The 18,714-nt window shown below is 35.8% G+C and overlaps 1 protein-coding gene across 5 annotated transcripts; it reads left to right on the forward strand.

Moving 5' to 3' along the window:
* Positions 1–366: 366 nt before the first annotated feature.
* Positions 367–17,142, forward strand: LOC145065624 (receptor-like protein EIX2). Of its 5 annotated transcripts, XR_013688496.1 has the most exons (13): positions 367–450; positions 1,524–1,682; positions 11,130–12,101; positions 12,446–12,762; positions 12,846–13,371; positions 13,490–13,553; positions 13,667–13,726; positions 14,126–14,177; positions 14,755–14,802; positions 15,110–15,182; positions 15,950–16,017; positions 16,307–16,590; positions 16,712–17,142. XR_013688496.1 is itself a non-coding variant. In XM_079012654.1 (3 exons), the coding sequence occupies exon 3, from the start codon at positions 4,312–4,314 to the stop codon at positions 6,430–6,432; it is 2,121 nt and encodes a 706-aa protein (XP_078868780.1). In that variant the 5' UTR covers positions 367–450; positions 1,524–1,682; positions 4,172–4,311; the 3' UTR covers positions 6,433–6,635. The 5 variants fall into 5 exon arrangements, 1 of the variants encoding a protein (XP_078868780.1); XR_013688494.1 differs by lacking the exon at positions 11,130–12,101; XR_013688495.1 differs by lacking the exon at positions 11,130–12,101 and having other exon boundaries at positions 12,508–12,762.
* Positions 17,143–18,714: the final 1,572 nt, after the last annotated feature.

An 18,714-nucleotide genomic window follows, 5' to 3' on the forward strand; every position in this document is an offset into this window, starting at 1 on the left:
CTAACTAATTTTTACCAATTGTTACAACAGCTGCCACACACTGGCAACCCTTGCCCACGCTGTGGCGGTCCAATAAAATATATGTGCTTTTATTCAATGCCACGCTGTGGGCATCCTTGCACCATGCCGTGCCACAGGTTTTCCCCCAAAACTCCATCTTTACCTCATAAAAATATAAAGCTAAACTAGTCTTGAACACGGGTGTTACAAAGGTCATGATTTCTGATCAATATACTTACACAACACTCATAGATGGGCTATCCAAAGCAAAGAGATTGGAAGATTCAAATATGGTTTTAGAAGATATGTATATTACTTTTTTTGTGGCAGATTTTTGTGATGATTAGGAAATTTGTGGGGCAGTGTTGGTTGTGATCGTGGCAAAAAGAGCAATACGGTGGTGGTGTATGGCTACATGATGGGGATTTGGAGACCCTAAAAGCGTTTCAGGTAGCTTCTATTTAAATAATCAATGAACTAGATAACTGTCTTATTTGAAATAATATTATTTTATGTTCAAATCATGGTTTCTACATGTCTCATACTCAACTATAAATAGAACCTTATACATTGGAATTTTCAAGTACTCTATTTTTAGATACTAGATCCAAAAATTGATCCTCTCTCGCCTCTCTCCTAATCTTTCTACGGTTCTTGTGTTGTGGGTGTGAACCATTAGAGGCTCGCACACAAATAGAGTTTGTTTTCAAAGATAATTCTAGATTGCTTTGTTGGAATCAAAGATTTGTTTACAATAACAAATAAAAGGTATGCAATTTTGTGAATTTTGTTTAGGGTTTAGAAGATTTGATGTTCAATAATATGTTGCTTACATAGTGTTATGCCATAGATCAAAGTAGGCTGCACGTACCCTTAAGAATATAATGATTTTTCATTACATGTAAAACCTATCAATATCTTATATAAGTTAACAATAACAAAAATATGATTAAATTCACCAGATACATTACTCGTTTGATATGGTCCTAAAACATAAGATTTCATGAATATATCATATAATATCCTAAAAGGAAACCTATTATAACTTTTAAGATGGTAAAAGTAATATGATTATTTGTTACATGTTTTTTATTCATTTGGTGATGATATTACTAGCTTATAAAAAAAATCTATTATCACAATGTTTTTTCAATCTTATTCATACAACAAGGAACAATGCCCAAATTATTCATAAATAAATTTCATTAAAGTATATTTCTGGTATACCCGAAAATACCTGACCCGAATCATCAACCCGGATACCCGAACTATAAGACCCGAATTGTAAATAGTTCAGGTTTCGGTTCATATTATTTTATGAAAAAACTCGAACTACCCGAAGCTCGAAAATTTTACCCAATCAACAGACCTAATTAGTAACAGTGATTAGTAGTAGATAATAAGCAATAAAGAAAAGATAAAAGCGCTATTTTGGCAAAACCATAGGGACCAAAAATGTGTTTTACTCTAAAATGAATTAAATATATATTAAATAACGGAAATATGACCAGATCTCGTATCAGATGAAAACGAGGAAGTTCGAGTAAAGCGAAAGACGAAGGAAGGAGAATTCATGAAGTAAATCAGTGAATTGAAAATCATAGTACAGTCGATTTAAGCATATGACTTGTAATATTGAGGAGAAATCATTCTGGGTTGAACTGGGTGCCGATTTAGTCGAGGTATGTTGATTACATTTGTAAAGTTTGCTTAAGTTGTGTTAAATTAATGGTTGTAAGATGTTTAGTTGTTGGGATGTATGCTAAATCAAGACATAGAACTAACTTAGAAGAAAGTTGAGTTGAGATTGTGTTTCCTGACCTAATTTTGTCATTTTCTCGATTAAAATGGGTAATGGTGATTTGAGTGAATTAGGAAATGTTAAGTAATGAAATTGAGAATATTATATATATGCTAAAACTATGGGATGATGTCAACTTAAGTAAAAAAGAATCAACTAAATGATGAGGTGACGTATTGTGTTGCAGGTTTTCCATATCTCGGTTACTTGCAACAATATAATTTCTTCCTTTAATTTGATAACATCAAAAAGATTGGGGTCCCACATTGACACAAGCTCACCAGATCTTTCAATTGCCTCAGCTACTGCATAATTGCATGTTCTTTTTCCCCAGCAAAAGTAACCTGATTTTTAAGCACCATGTTTCTAACCCAAGCTCTCTTAAAATCCTTCTCCACTCCATTTATATTGATAGATAAGCACTCTAACATTGTTTCTTTTTCATTTATATTGGATTCAGAGAGTTTTGATCCCCAGACACTTCAAATACTCTTTCTTTTACTTTCCCTGAAAACATCTCCTGCTTACACTTTTTTCCTTTGAGGTTGTGAATGTTCTTCATTTTGCTTTCCTTATTTTATAAATGTAGTAATGCTTTGTTGACAATCACTTTCTTCGAACCAAACTCCACCACACTATGTGCTCTAGACCAATGGGATAAATGCAAGAAGTAGCAACCTAGTTTCATTTGTTTGTTTATACTTTATAGCATCCCATCTGCTGCTAACTGAAAGTGCTTAATTATGCTTTTTCTAGAGCCAATTAGACAGGTTATTGTAATTACTTTTAAAAACAAGTAAGAAAGCATTGAGTCAATATAAGTAACATAATCAACCATTCAATGTTACATTCCTATAACACTATTAGTTACCAAAATATAAGCATATCTAGTAAGTAAGACAAGAGAATAAAAGAATGGCATCAATTAGTAGAAATGCTATATATAATTATAATGTTTTGCTGGAGATGAGATTGAATTCAATACCTAGACAATGCCTCTGTAGTACATACATGAAGTTTCAATTTGGTTTTAAGAAAGGGAGGGCTTGAATTGAGATACACTTTCAGATGGATTAGTCTTTAGTGGAATGTCTTTGAGCATTCTTTTTGTTATAATTAAGTAGGTTATATTATGGATGGAGCAGCAATTACTGTAGTTTATGCACACATTTTAGCTATCCAAAACATTCTAATTTTGTAGGGTTTTTTTTATCATTATATTTATGTTGGTCCAACCTACAGAATTGAGATACACTTTCAATTTATATTGGATTCAGAGTCTGAATTCCAGTTTTGATCCCCAGACACTTCAAATACTCTTTCTTTTACTTTCCCTGAAAACATCTCCTGCTTACACTTTTTTCCTTTGAGGTTGTGAATGTTCTTCATTTTGCTTTCCTTATTTTATAAATGTAGTAATGCTTTGTTGACAATCACTTTCTTCAAACCAAACTCCACCACACTATGTGCTCTGGACCATTGGGATCACCCTCAAAATTTACAAACTTTTCTGTTTGGACCAACTTTATCTTTTTTGCTCATAATTACCATTTTAACCTCTCTTAAGTATTGGAAACCGAGATAATATAACAGCTTCGTAGCAGAACAAGTGTTGATATAGAACCATAAAGTGCCACTATATATGTTGTTATGCTCAAAAGCGAAAGGGATAAATGCAAGAAGTAGCAACCTACTTTCATTTATTTGTTTATACTTTATAGCATCCTACTTTCATTTCTTTCAAAGAAACATACCAATGTTTGGACCACCCCCATCTGCTGCTAACTGAAAGTGCTTAATTATGCTTTTTCTAGAGCCAATTAGACAGGTTATTGTAATTACTTTTAAAAACAAGTAAGAAAGCATCTGCTGCTAAGGTACATATGTAATTGTAGTGCTACAAGTTGAGAAGCATGACTTTCAAAGTCTTCAAACCAAATGTGTACCGTACAACTCTGGTGTTTGACTTGCGTTGTACTGTGAGTCTACCAAAAACAAAAATTATAGTTGTCATATCCAAAAATGTAAAACAAACAAGAAATTACTAAATATTTAGTGTTTGGGTTATTGAAATTCAATTTTATCCCAACAAAAAAAAGATGGAACAACGTGGGAAATAGGTGGGGAAAACATGTATAGGCATTGCTTGTTAGGTTGGATAACATACATAGTTTTAGTTAATTCTCTCTCTCTCTCTCTCTCTCTCTATATATATATATATATATATATATATATATATATATATATATATATAAAATCAGAAAATGTTAAAAACTTTAGGAACCAATTTTAATTATTTTATTAATGGATTTAATCTTAGTTTGGCATGGAACTTTCCAAAGCTACTAAGCATGATCCCTTCTTTGTCAGAGCTTCATTTGTCAGGTTGTGGGCTGGATAAGACGCATCTATCTTCTCCACATCTTAATTACAGTACACTTTCTAACATCCAGCACCTCGATCTTAGCAATAATCCACTTGGAGGTATATTTCCATCTGTATTGACAAACATGAGCTCCCTAGAAGTCCTTGACCTTTCAGATACCATGCTGAATTCATCGCTTCCTATTATGCCTAAACTTCTAGAGCTTCATCTTTCTGGTAACAAGTTTAAGCAGATTGAGGATGTTGGAATCTGGAGACAGTGCCACCTGAAACAATTGAGTGTGACAAATAATGTGTTCCGTATGGAAATGACTGACCCACCAAAAAACGCATCAGAATGCTCCCAATATTCTTTGGAGTTGCTGGAATTAAGTCGGAGTTTAAAAGGTAGAATTCCAGAAACACTTGGAGGACTGGCAAACTTAAGAGACCTTGATCTATCATACAACAAACTGACTGGTTCAATCCCTGAATCTCTAGGAAGATTAAGATTTTTACAAGTACTTGATCTATCTGAAAACCAATTGAATGGTTCAATTCCAGAATCCCTTGGAAAATTAGCATCTTTAACAAATTTGGATCTAGGATCTAATTTATTAGACGGGACTATTCCAGTTTCGATTGGGCAACTTGCCAAACTCCGTATTCTCTCTATCTATAACAATTCTTTAGAAGGAGCGGTTACCGAAGCCCATTTTGCTAATCTTTCAGTGTTGAAGGTCTTGGATGCTTCTTCTAACACTAAGCTGACATTCAATGTTTCACGTGGGTGGATACCTCCATTCCAGTTGATATCTCTTAGTCTCAGCTCTTGCAATATCGGGAATGGATTTCCGCAGTGGCTTCGACATCAGAGGAAACTTGAAGAGTTAGAGTTGTCCAATGCTACACTTTCAGGGCCGCTGCCCACATGGCTGCGGAAGATGCCCATCATTCCTGTCTTAGATCTCTCTCACAACAAACTCAGCGGATCTTTGAAAAACCTTCCTAATGCAGGAAATGGTGATGCATATTGGCCTTCACCTGTATTACTTCTGGAATATAACCTTTTCAGTGGGTCAATTCCACGGTCATTATGCAGAAGAACAGATTTGGAAGGGCTTGATCTTTCAAGAAACATGTTAAGTGGGAAAATTCCCAACTGTATGGGGAATCTGCAGGGTTTGACTATCATGAGTATAAGCTCAAATCAGCTCTCTGGTGCCATTCCTAGCTCAATTGCTCTTATTTCATCATTATTTTGGTTAAATTTGAACAAAAATAACTTTACTGGTGAAGTTCCTCCAGAATTAGGGAATCTACAAGGTTTGGGAGTCTTAGATTTGGGTGACAATAAATTATATGGAAATATACCCAATTGGATAGGGAAAAAACTTACATCTTTGGTAGTTTTGAGTTTACACAAAAACCACTTCACTGGTAGAATTCCTCAATCTCTTTGCAAAAGTTCAAATCTTCAAATTTTGGATCTTGCATACAACAACTTAACCGGAACCATCCCTCCGTGTGTAGGAAACTTAAATGGCATGGTTGTGGGTCACTTGATGAATATGAATTTTTCAGATATCGATGATGATAAGAATGTGATTCAGGTCATGAAAGGTGTTGATCTTGAATATACAACAACTTGGGATATAGTGTTTAACATGGACCTTTCAAGCAATAAACTTGTGGGAGAAATACCGGTCGAGCTCACTGCACTTAACAAGTTGGTGGGTCTGAATCTGTCTAATAATCATCTGAGTGGGGGTATTCCAGAGAGCATTGGAAACATGATAAAGTTGGAAACTCTTGATTTCTCAAAAAACGAGTTGAGCGGAAGGATCCCTTCAAGCATGGCAGCTCTGAACTTTTTGAGCCATTTGAATTTGTCACACAACAACTTGTCGGGTCAAATTCCAACAGGAAATCAACTGCAGACGCTTATTGATGATCCATCAATTTATGCTGGGAACAAAGGTCTATGTGGACCTCCACTGCCAAACAGTTGCTCAAATCATCAAGATCCCACAACAACAACAAGCAAGAAGAAACACAAAGCAGCTGAGCAGACCAGAGTATGGTTGTTTTACGTGGACATAATGAGTGGTTTTGCAACAGGGTTTTGGGGTGTTATTGGAGTTCTGTTGTTCAAGAAGCATTGGAGACAGAAGCTTTTCATGTTTGCTGAGGAAATGGTAGACAAGATATATGTTGGAGTCATGGTAAGAGTTGCCAAAATCAAGAGAGGAAGAGAAGCTGCATAGATCCTCTGGAATGCAAGTAGTTCTTGAATGTATGTTATTAATAATAGTTTTGCTTTTGAGATATGCTATTGTGCTTAGTCCAATATAATACTATTTTGATTTTGTATTTGTATGGCCTTTGTAATATGAGTGTTGTTTAGAGGTGATAATTTACAAAATTTCTATTGTATTTGGTATTTATACATGATCAAGTTGTAGATTTAGATTACTGTGTATTTGAGTTGTAGGATTTTTTTTTTCTTGTTAATTCTGCTCTCTTGCTCTCGACTTTGACTCATTTGTTTCTTCATTTGTAAATTTTGTAGTTTTTTCTTTTATGTAAAGGGGGGTGTTTTGGTAAAAGGTGGAAATTTTTTGTTGGATTTGATATTTAGATAAAGATTATTGTCTTCTCTCATGAATCTGCAATGGTAGTGGTCTTGGTTGATTATTTGGTTCTGCTCATGAGTCTGCAAGTTATGAGAGACTAGATTAGGGTTAATCAGTATTGACCTGCTTGTGCAGTGAAAAGTGAAAACATACTGGAACATATTTTTTGAGATTATTTGGTCACCTATGTATTGATTTGACAAGTATAGTTGTATTATTACTATTTCCTTGAGTGCTGGAGCCCTTGATGTGTCTTTGAGCAATTTCTTGATGTTCCTTTTTATTTCTTTCAGCTCAAATATGAGTTGATGCATATTCTTCTTTCTTGTATCTGTTTTTCCAATTATTTTTACTTCTAGTCTGAGTTTGTTCAGATCATCGACGCCAATAGCTAACAGTAATTATATGTTTCTTGTACGTCTTCCAAGGTTGATACTTTACATGCTTCTCCAATATTACTTTTTTCTCCTTTAGGCTCTGTTTCTTATGCAGTACATCAACAAAAAAGGTTGTACTATGTTTGGCATCCATTAGATTATATAAAGAATGTAATTCCTTTTTCATGCCAAAAGGTGGGGCTCTCTTCACTTCTTGCCTATGCAATGACAAGAGTTCCAATCTCTTGCAGTTTGGTTTGAATTATGTCCACTCTAACAAGCATAAGAAGTGCAGCCTTAGTACTTTCATGTTTGTGTAGTGTGTACCATTCGATCAAGTTTTGGATTCAAATGGCAAGGGTTAAAGAAAGCACCAGATTGCTCTTTCATATTAACTGAGCCATGAGTCCATGATGAGTATTTGATTGAGAAACTTTTTTAGAGATTATACACATTTAGTTTGTCTATGTCGACAGCCTTCATATCCTTTGTTTTAATTTCTTATAGATTTTAGCAATGAGCCATTGAAGAACGGTCTTTTGCTTGATTTAGTAGCGATATAGTTCATCTCTGAGATCGTGTTTCCTTGTTTCTTTTGAAGCATCTCATCATTTTGCTCAATTTCCTATGTGTAGGTCCCAAAAAGAAGCAAATTAACTTTGTGTTTACAGCGTTTTATCCATATAGATGTCATTACTCATTGAACGACTTTATACATACATGACTTAATAGGAAAAACCAAGCCCTTAAAGTTAGTTAAAAGCACATTAATTAAAGCTATAGTTTCTCTTACAAATTACAAGCATACTTCAGACTTAGGATAGGTTAACTCTTTGAAGCAGGGCTTATGGTAACCAGAACTTGAATCAACAAAAATAACTAATATGAAGGAAATTATATGCATTTGATAGCATGATGGGAAAAAACTTAACTAATTACCAAATTACCTTGTGTTTGGTTATTGGAATGCCACAAGCATAATACACAACAATGACCATTTCTGTATTTTGATTAACATGAATGAAATCCCATTTTTGATATACCTTTAAAAAAGACAAAAAAAAAAAAAACGCAGCACTTATTTTTAGATTATACTAATTTTATTTCCAAGATCAGTATATGTTCTCATCCATTTTTTCTCACGATTTTTTTTTTTTTTCATTTTACAGTTTCGTTTAATAATTGCATAAGATTTCCTTTTAATTGACCGGTATTAAAATCAAATTACTCATGATCTACAAAAGATTACTTGACGTAGTACGAAGATCTATTAAAATAAACTTAAATCTATGATTTCCTCTTCAAGCCACCATTTTCTTCAACTTCAAACGAGATTCCAAAAATCAAAAATCAAAATGAATGGTATTCTTCTTGATGATGAACGAGAGGAGAAGGTAGGACCAGATTTCGTTTCGATATTGTTCCTAAATCTACAAGAGAGAAGAAATTGCCATGATTATTGTTTATTGACATAAACTAAAGAAAGATTTTCAACTTTATTTCCATACATTAAGCCCTCTATTGGCTCCCAGTTGCCTTCACCCTTTCACAGGATCCAATCAACCAAAATAAAAAAACACTCAGATGACCAAAATTGCTATGCACCCTCTTCAGTCACGTTATTTTATATAGGGTTAATTTGGCAAAATTAGCAAAAAAAGAAGATCTTAGTAGTGGAGGGTAATTTAGGTACTTTATCTTATTTTGTTTGTTGCAGCCGAGTATATAAGAGGGTAGTGGGTGTAGGAATTAAATCACTTAATTCTTCGTGAATGAACTTCATACAATAATCAATTCACTTGATTCTAATAGAATATCTCAAGGAAAGAAGGAAATCTGAACACCGATTGACAGGAACATAAAACTTGAGAATCAATTCACTTGATTCTGGAAGAATGAAGCAAAATTTAACAGCGCATGAAAAGAAACATATGAACAGGGTAGAAACGAAACAGGGGAAAACAAAACTTGCTTGGAGGCTAAACAATTACCAACTAAAACGTGTTTTCTGAATAAATTAACAAAGCAACAATTACATCTATATATATACTAAATAAAATAGTATCCTAGTCAAACTCTAAAACTGGAAGAAAATCTATTTAAATAAAAACTTCCGAAAATACCCCTGGGACCAAAACTGTCCCCGTTTCTGAATTAACCCAACATTTTTTTCCTTAATTCAGAAATAGTCACCATTTTCACCTTTTCTGAACATCTCTAGGCCACCGTTCACTTTGTGATTTTTTTTTATCTTTTTCCTCCTCGGCTTCTTCTCTTCAGAGCCTTTTGTTTCAAAACCATCAAACAATCATCATCATCATCTTTGTTCCTATCAGTGAGCTTTCTTTCTTCATCATCATTGTTTTTATCAGGAACATATTCTTGCCAATGAGATCCAGTTCAACTAGGCGGAGACACACTCCAGTTTTCCCCTCCCAGGGTTCCTGGGGGAATGGTATCGGGTTCTATCCGTGTCCAAAGCAGTGAAGCCCCTTAATGGGAAACTGGGTTGCTAAGGATGATGTTGTTATCTCTTCGGGAGGGATGGAACCTAGGTCCGTTGGGTGTTATGGCAAACTGCCCTATCGGAGGTCACTGCCTGTTGCACCAAACCAATGTTCAAACAAAAATTAGGAACATATTCTTCATTTTGGGTATGCCAATTTGCATTGTTTTGAACATCCTCTTGAGATGCTAACTCATACATTTCGTGCCTAGCTTTTCTCCTTAACAACCTCCTATGAGTACTTCAACCAACAACAAGCCTCCTATGAGTACTTCGACTACACTACTAGAAAAACAGCCTTTTACGATGCGCAATCAATGACACGCGCTGATAGAAGACACGCATTTGAGCGTGCCCTGAAAATTGATGTCAGTTTTCCAAAATATGAATAATAGAGGGCACGCATTTTTGAGTGCCCTAAAATTAGTGTCTAATAAAAAATAAAAATAAAAACACGGAGGGCACCTTATATAAAATGTGCGTCGTCTAACCATGTCGCTTTATAAATTTTAATGAAACGCGCGTTTCATCCGAGGGGGAAATGAAATCTAAAAATTAAAAAGCCCGCTTTATTTCCACCGGCTGAAAACCCTAGCTCATCCCCACCGAAAACCCCCTTTCTTTCTTTCTTCTCTCTCGGTTCTCAAACCTCCATTCACCTTCCGTTATCTGCTGCTTCTTCGACCCTTCTGAGTGTCTCCCACCGCCGTCGACTTCCAATGAAAGACGATTGTTCTTCCCCATCACCATCTATCTTCCAAATTACTAGACTAACCTCACCGTCTTTTTTCTTTACAGTTCAGAGCCAAAACCCTCTCACCACCACCGCCCTATAAGAAGCCTCTAGAAACGCAACCCCGACTCCATTATCGTCTACTTCTTCCCAACGCCCATTCATTGGTTAAGTCCTAAATACATTCCACCGCTTACTACTTCGTCTTCTACCTCAATCAAATTGAGAGCCGCCGGTGTTGTAGAAAGAGAATCCTCCACCGCCGGTGTCATCAAACTCAGAGCCGCCGATGTTATAGAAAGAAAATTCACCACCACCAGGTCGCCACTCTAAAAGCTTCTGGTTCGTCTCCATCACCAATTCGGAATCGTGTTCTTAGGTCACTCGAAAAGCACTCATGGTCGATGAAATCATCAATCACGTTCTATCACTACAAGGTCAACTAGAGGTAATTCAATAATTTCAAATTCTTGTAAATAAATCCACCGATTACAGTGGTTTTGATTTATGATACGAGCAGCATGAGTATGTTTACTGTCAATTTCTTTGCGCACAACAACTTTAAAAAATATGAACTGCGATTTTGAAGTTGCTGAACTCATACGACATTATATTTTCTTGCATAGAAACAGTTGTAACAGAAGTTGGATGTGAAGATTACTTTTTTTTTTCTTTCTCTCATGCTTATTTTCTTACTTGCTGTGGATTACAGAAAAGCCATTAATGGACGGATTTCATATAGTTGTGGGTGTTGGGAATGGAGCTGGTGGTTTTTTTGTTGTAAGTTATCTTTTAGCATGTGTAGAATTATAGACGATTTCAGGATGACTCTAAGGTGGCGGAAGTGCTGGTTGTTGGTAAATTAGTTGGTCGGATGAGTGGTTGGAGAGATTTCCTAATCTGTCCATGATCGAGACAAGTTATGCTGATCTGAATGGTATTGGTCGAAGGTTTTCTACAAAGCAAGTTTGAAATGATCTTTAATATGGGCCTGAGATAAAAGTTAATTGGTATAAGATAGTGTGGTTTAAAGAGAATATTCCCAGAAATGCTTTTATTTTATGGATGGCTATTTTGGGTCATTGAAAACATAAGATCGGGTCAAGAGCTGGGAAATAAGGGGAACTCATGAGTGTTCTTTCTGTAGTAAGGATATGGATTCACATAATCATCTTTTCTTTATGTGTGAAGTTCTTTTATTTCTTTGGCACAAAATAAAAAAGAAGGCAGAGATGGGTGATTGCCCTGATAACTGGACTGGAATCATTTAGTGGTTCAGTCATAAGGTATGTAAGGAGTAGGGTGTGGTGAAATTGAAAAACTAGATTGATAATGGGAGTAAGAACCAGGATTTTAATGATGGCTTTGATCATTAGTTTTGGGTATGAGTGTGTTGCTAAGTTTATTGGTAGGGGGACTATTTGGAAAGGAGCCAATAGGAGTATTGAGGGCAGTTGGATGTGGTTGCTTTTGTTGACTATTAGCAGAAGGAAGGGTATAAAAGGAATTGACGGATTGATCCTTATTAATGGGATTTGTTTCTAAATACCCCTTTTGTCCTCTTTGTCCTGAAATTATATGGTAGCTCCATTTCAAATCCTTCCGTAGAACCCAAGGAAAACCAACAAATGCCTTTCTCGTATTAAAGTAACCATAATGGAAAGTTGCCTAGCCTGATTGCCGAGTAAGTGTATCACTGTCCACATTACTTGAGTGTTCCTGCATGATACTTTGTTCTTTTGTTGGTAATAGAAGTATAATCTTTTGCAAAATGCCAAAATTACAATAATCCCCCTTCCCCTCGACCGATATCTGTTTGCCACTCATAAGCACATTGGACTTGTTGATTTTTTAAGAATGAGATTCACGAAGTAGGGTAATTTCTGTGTTACATGTGAGAAGGAATCTAACTTAATTGGAAATTTGGAAAGTAATAGACATGAAGTTGATATCTCCAGTGTTTTCAAGATTGATCATATACTGGATTTGATATGAATGCATAGTTATTGATGTTCTTTCATTAATCAGAATTTTGTAATCAAACTGTTTGGAGATATGGGCTCGCCTCATGAGAATGATCAACAATGCAGATGCGAGACAAGAATCCAACATACCATCCGCACACACATTACATACAAGAGCAAGAACAGGAAGTCATACATGATTTAAGTAATGGGAACATGATTGAGCATGAGGATCCGGATGATATTGGGTCTGATCCAGGAAACCTATCATCAGATAACCATAATGCAATGATGGCACGTGGAAGCATTGAGGATACAAACCAGCTTACACTCTCTTTCTAGGGTCAGGTTTATGTGTTTGATTCAGTCTCTCCTGAAAAGGTATGAACTTTTATGAATCTGTTTGACTTATGAGTTATGAGTGGTTATGTAATAAAAAGAAATGAAGTCGTGTTGTTGATCAGGTTCAAGCTGTTCTTTTACTACTGGGTGGGCGTGAAACATCCTCAAGCATGCCTTACATGTCATTAACCCATTATCAGCAGAGTAACATGGTATATAACTAATATGTATGAGTCAATGATACAGTTTTAGCTTTTATTTTATTGGGCAGAGTGGATGAGACATTTCAGCATGTGCCAGGTTGGCACAGTTACAGGTGTCATTTTTAAAATTTGATATCTTTTTTAATTTCTTGTAACTTTGTGTGACCAAGATGAGAGTAGGTCACTAGTTTCAAGGAACGAAAGTTCATTCCCCAGTCAGCCTCTAAAATTCCTAAAATACCCCTATTAGTTTATAATAACAAATTTTTCTCCAAACAATACATATACATGGTGCTTTGCTGGACTTGGTTTTCTCTCATGGTACACAGCTGGATAATCCAGCTTTTAGATACTGCAATTATAATGGAATTTATGCCCCCCTCCTGGTTGATAACATCAAGGAGTTTCTCAGAGTTTTTTCATGTACCGACTTTGTTGGTTTCAGGTACTTGATTTAATCACAAAACTAGTTTTCAAAGTTGATCAGTTAAAAATATAACACTGTTATTGATTAGGTCTTTCTAATGCATTCATTCATGTATTCTCTTTGATGGAACGAATAGTATTGGACTGCCACATAAGGAATCAGTAGTAGCATGATGTGATGAAGTTGACTCCCTTGCTAAGGTAATAAACTAAGAACCAAGCATAATATAAGCTAAGTGAAATTAAGGCATTTATTTGCAATCAAAATATGAAAAGGTTAAAGCTGATTCAACATATTCTTTTCTGATTATCAGTCAATGGTTACAACACTGATTGTGATGCTTGCATTACCGCAATAGAAGATGCACTGCGAGGTTGGTAGCATTATAACTTATATGCAATGATCATATATTTTATTATTTTTGAATCAGTAATTCATGTTTATTGATGAACAGAGATCGGGTTTCAAATGGGGATGTAGCAAATGTGTCCCCAACTAAACTCATAAATACGGAAAAAAAAAAAAAAAAGAATTCATGTCCTTCCAATTTATACTCTAAATAAATGTATATCAAACATTCAGATCAAAAAAACTTAAATGCCATATAACTTAGGTAGTTGAGAAATTTGTTAAAAGTAATAAATTGGTTTGTTTATCTGATGTGATGGAAGCAGTGTTATGGTGCATGGTATGGATCAGTCCCTGGTTTAATTCAATATATTTTATATGTAATAATTCACTCCATTACAGAGTGTGATTTGATTTGTTGCAGGAATCGTGTGATGCAATTTTAGTATTTGAGTATTATTATTTACACAGTTCAGGTATTGCCTTATCATTTACATGCATGTTTTCTATTTAAAAGCAATGTCTAATTAATTAATTCATTCCATTAAGTGTCGTATTTAGATCTTGGACCATGTCATAATTTATTAATTTATTGTCACATAATATATTAAAAACACAAAAGTATCATATTTTAATTTTCTTTACACTCTGTTGCTTAGAGACTCTACATTCCAACCCATTATTAGATGTCATTTACCAATTTAATGTAACCCATTTATGACCCACTTTAGTCATTCACCAACAATTTTCATTACTTGTCATGTCTTAATAGCTATTAACATAACTTGTCATGTCTTAACAGCTATTAGGCATGAACATTCAATGCATTAATCGTGAACGCCTTGCACGTTTTCAGGCTAGGTTTTTCTACTAATTTTCAGTTCACTGCTTTTTTTTTAACTTATTTATCATATTGGGTAAGTAGAAGAGAATCTGTAAATATATTTTTGAATTTATGCATATTAGAGTATTAGTACAGCAGTCTTTTTGTTGATTTGGGAAGTCCGCCATACTATATCTATTATTCATATCAGTTATTAATCTTTTATGCAGATTTTGAGAGACTTGAAGCATGCTTTTTGTAACAGCCCGGATTTCCAGGTATCTTTTATGCTTATGTTTTTAATGTTTTGTGAGGGGACTCGGCGAGTTGGAGCTCAGACTCGCCGAGTAGGATCGCGGTTCAGGACGCGGGTTCGCGCCCGGACTCGACGAGTCCAAGGGATGGACTCGGCGAGTCCTCGCTGTTTAATGAAACCCTAATTTCCCGGTCTTAAGCCCTATTTAAAGGACCTTATGGCCCTTCATTGTGGCTACCTGGATCTTGAGAGCACCAAAACAGCTGGGGGATTCGTGTGAGTGAGAAAGAGGCCATTGTTCACCAAATTTGTGTGTTTTTGCAAGAAAGGAAGAGGAAGGGCAAGCTAGAAGAGTTGGGGAGCTTGGATCTTCTTTCATTTCATCAGAGGAGGCTTCTTGAGGTATCCTTCAGAGCTTATTTTCGTATTTTGTTGATATGGTCAAATCTAGGGTTTCTTCATGCCTTATTTGCTTTGTATTGGAAGTGTGAGAGGTCCCATGGGGATATGGTGCCTAGATCTGGACCTTAGCAGGTCCAGAGAGTCCCTAATGTCATGCTTTATGTCCTCCCTTTTGGGTTGGAGGCTAGGGTTGCCATTCTAGAAGTCATTCCTCCAAAAAGAGCCTTGTGAGTGTTGTATGGTAACCAAGATATGAACTTTGCGTGATGAATAAGTTTAGGAGGGCCAGATCTGTGAGTGGATGGTGCGGATCTGACCTCAGAAGCTAGTTTGGGTTGATGCATGGCATGGACTTGCTGAGTCTGAAGAACAGACTCGGCGAGTAGCATGAAGATTGTCCTTAACCACTCAGCGAGTGGTCTTGCCGAGTTAAGGGTCGACTCAGTGAGCCAGGGAGAGTTAGAGAGGGTGGACAGTTAGACTGAGTCGAGCTGGGACTCGCCGAGTTGTTCTTGAGACTCGGCGAGTTGAGTCGTGGTGGCCCCGCGATTCATGCCAGGTGGAACCCGTCGAGTCAGGGGAGTACTCGACGTGTCAAAAGAGAATCCTAGAGAGTTGGTGAATACGTATAGACTCGCCGAGTTGCCCTAGTGCACTCGCCGAGTCCGGTCAAAGTTGATCGTTGACCAAAGTTGACCAGAGTTGACTTGATAGGGGTAGTCAACCTTAGTGGTAAAAGTGTTAATCAGAGATGTATGATGTTATAGGAGGATTATAGCTCGGAGGATCGAGCACGAGTGTTTTCCCGGATTCGCGAGTTATCGAGATATACGAGGTGAGTCTTCTCACTATACTTTACCTTGAGTAGGTAATCAGAGTTATGTGTCAGAGTATGTATATTATGTGTATGCTATGTGTTGTACTGCATGATATCTATGTGATTTATGTTGTGCATGTTTATAGAGTTGGAACCGGAAGGTTCCTAGAGTTAGAACCTGAGGGTTCACAGAGCTTGGGTGCACGGACCCATAGAGTTATAGCATCGAGTGGCTAATATATGTTTATGTGGTATTTTGGGGAACTCACTAAGCTTTGTGCTTATAGTGTTAGTGTTGTTGTTTCAGGTACTAGCGATGACCGTGGGAAGGCGCCGGCTTGATCTGTACACACGCATGGGATTTTGATATACATATGATCTTGGGATTTTGTATAATGTGAATTGGGATTTAAACTTAACGTTTTTTATGAAAAGTTAATGAGAAATGTTTTTATAATTTTTGAAAAATTATTTTGAAATTCTCGGTGTTACACTTTTTTGGCCTTTTCAAGTTGACCAAAGTAAAAGCCCATTTCGAAGATTAGCAGAAGCTGCTAACTGCTCTGATAGATCTGCATATATTGAAAAAAGGTCCCTTTTAACTCCTATTACTCTTTCTCTTAGATAATAGATGGACAAAAATTTTCATCATGAATCCTGAACTGTGTTTTTATATTTATTTATTTATTTTGGGTGTATATATAATTTACAGTGGATCGGAGGTGTCTAAAAGCTGAAAACTCTTACATGCTTCTTGTTTTAATATTTTATACAAGTATGGGCTATATTGAAGCCTGGATGAAAGTGGAAATCCCTCAAGATACAGAGCTTGTGGAGCCGCTAGATGAAGCTTGTATATGGCGCCAAACAAGAGGCGCCGCCATTGAAACTTTAGGAGCCGAGAACAAAGCTGAATCCACAGAGAAGGTTCAATTACAATTTACAAATTTGGCCTTCTGTTTTCTTAAATATTATCATATTTGTGAATCTTAACAGTAGTTGTTGGTCTTCCTCTTGGTGATCCATCAATGAAATGGCCAACTTGCATCATGCAATAACATTTTAGGCGAAGATGTAGGTATATGTTTTTTGTAATGAATAATGTAATCATATGTATGAATATGAAATAAAGTTTGTTATTTAGTATGCGATAATCATGTATAGGGAGAAAACTTCTATTGATTTGTTTTATCTTTCCATGGATCGATTATTTGTATGACATTAAATTTTATGCAATGGATTGTATTTTCTGTATATGGTATTTTATTTTTTGTTATGAGACATTAAATGCAAATTTAATTTGAAAATTAGTAAATCTATAAATAATATGTTTTTTAAACATTTAAAATTACGATACGCAAAAAGGTGTGTCATCCTCATTTATGACATGGCCTTTCTTGACAGGAGCTTCCTTGATACGCATTGCGTGTCATAAACACGTGCGTCGTAAGGTTACGACATGCAAGTGCGTGTTGTCTATCTTTATGACAGGGCCTTCCTAGATACGCATTGCGCGTCATAACCGCGCGTCGTAAATGCGTGTCGTAAATGCGCGTCGTCTCTCGTTATGACAGGGCCTTCCTTGACGCGCATTTGCGCATCGTCTGAGCGTTTTACGACGCGCAATGAGCATCGTAAAAGGCCTTTTTTCTAGTAGTGCTAACAACAGGGAGCCAATCATCAATCTCATCGGCCACATATAGGATCTTATTAGCATCATTCCCTTCAGTGTTTTTAAAAACTTGTTCTTATCCCATGTGTTTTTGCATAGATGACCATTAACATCATCAACAATTTCATTACTCTTTATCAACACAAGAGGATCAATAGTGGATTCATTCTCGAGATTCACTTGATCTTTAACAGCTCTAACATCAATATCTCCTGTTATTGCAAAACCATTAACATACCCTTAGATTCCAACACTAACGGATCAACGGGTAGTTCCTTTTTTTTTCTAAACTTAGCTTTTCATTTTGACATTGGTCAACTTCATTAGCTGAATCAGATTTCGGAGAGTTGTTTCCAGCTTGTGTGCGTAGTTCCATGTGAACTATCTTTTCTGCCAAGCATCCTTCATACAAGCTTTTGGTGACATCAATCTTTGTTTTTTCACAAAACAATCCTTCTTCGGACATTTGATTGAGTATAGGTTCTTCAACTTCTTAATAATGTGTAAATATTGTATCTATATATATATATATATATATATATATATATATATATATATATATATATATTCCGATGTAGATGTAATACAAGGAAACGTGATCACGTTTCGTTGTATTACATTGGAAAAAATATATAGATACAATATTTACACATTGCTACCATAGTTTACATAATTGATTTGCTAGTCTAATGTTTATTATAGCAGCATCCTTCAAAGAATCCAGCCTATACACATAGTGAAAAGAGAAAGATAATAATTTGTAACATAGAAACAACTAAAGTCATCACATAAGAGAGGAGTCATAATCATCTTATACAAAACAGCACTGACAATGTCATCTTCTTCGTCTGTTGGCGAGAGCTTAGTAGATCAGATTTGTTGTGTAAATTCTATCTAGTCCTAGATTAATGGTTGTATCCTGTATTGTAGGTGATTTCTTAGCTCCTATATTGTATATATATATATACATGTACCATCCAATGAATAAATAATATACCGGGAAATTACTCCACATCTGTTCCTGATCTCATAGTTTTTCATGG

The sequence above is a fragment of the Lactuca serriola genome, chromosome 8 (genome assembly GCF_051521515.1).
Source record: "Lactuca serriola cultivar US96UC23 chromosome 8, Lser_US96UC23_V15, whole genome shotgun sequence".
Lineage (NCBI taxonomy): Eukaryota > Viridiplantae > Streptophyta > Magnoliopsida > Asterales > Asteraceae > Lactuca > Lactuca serriola.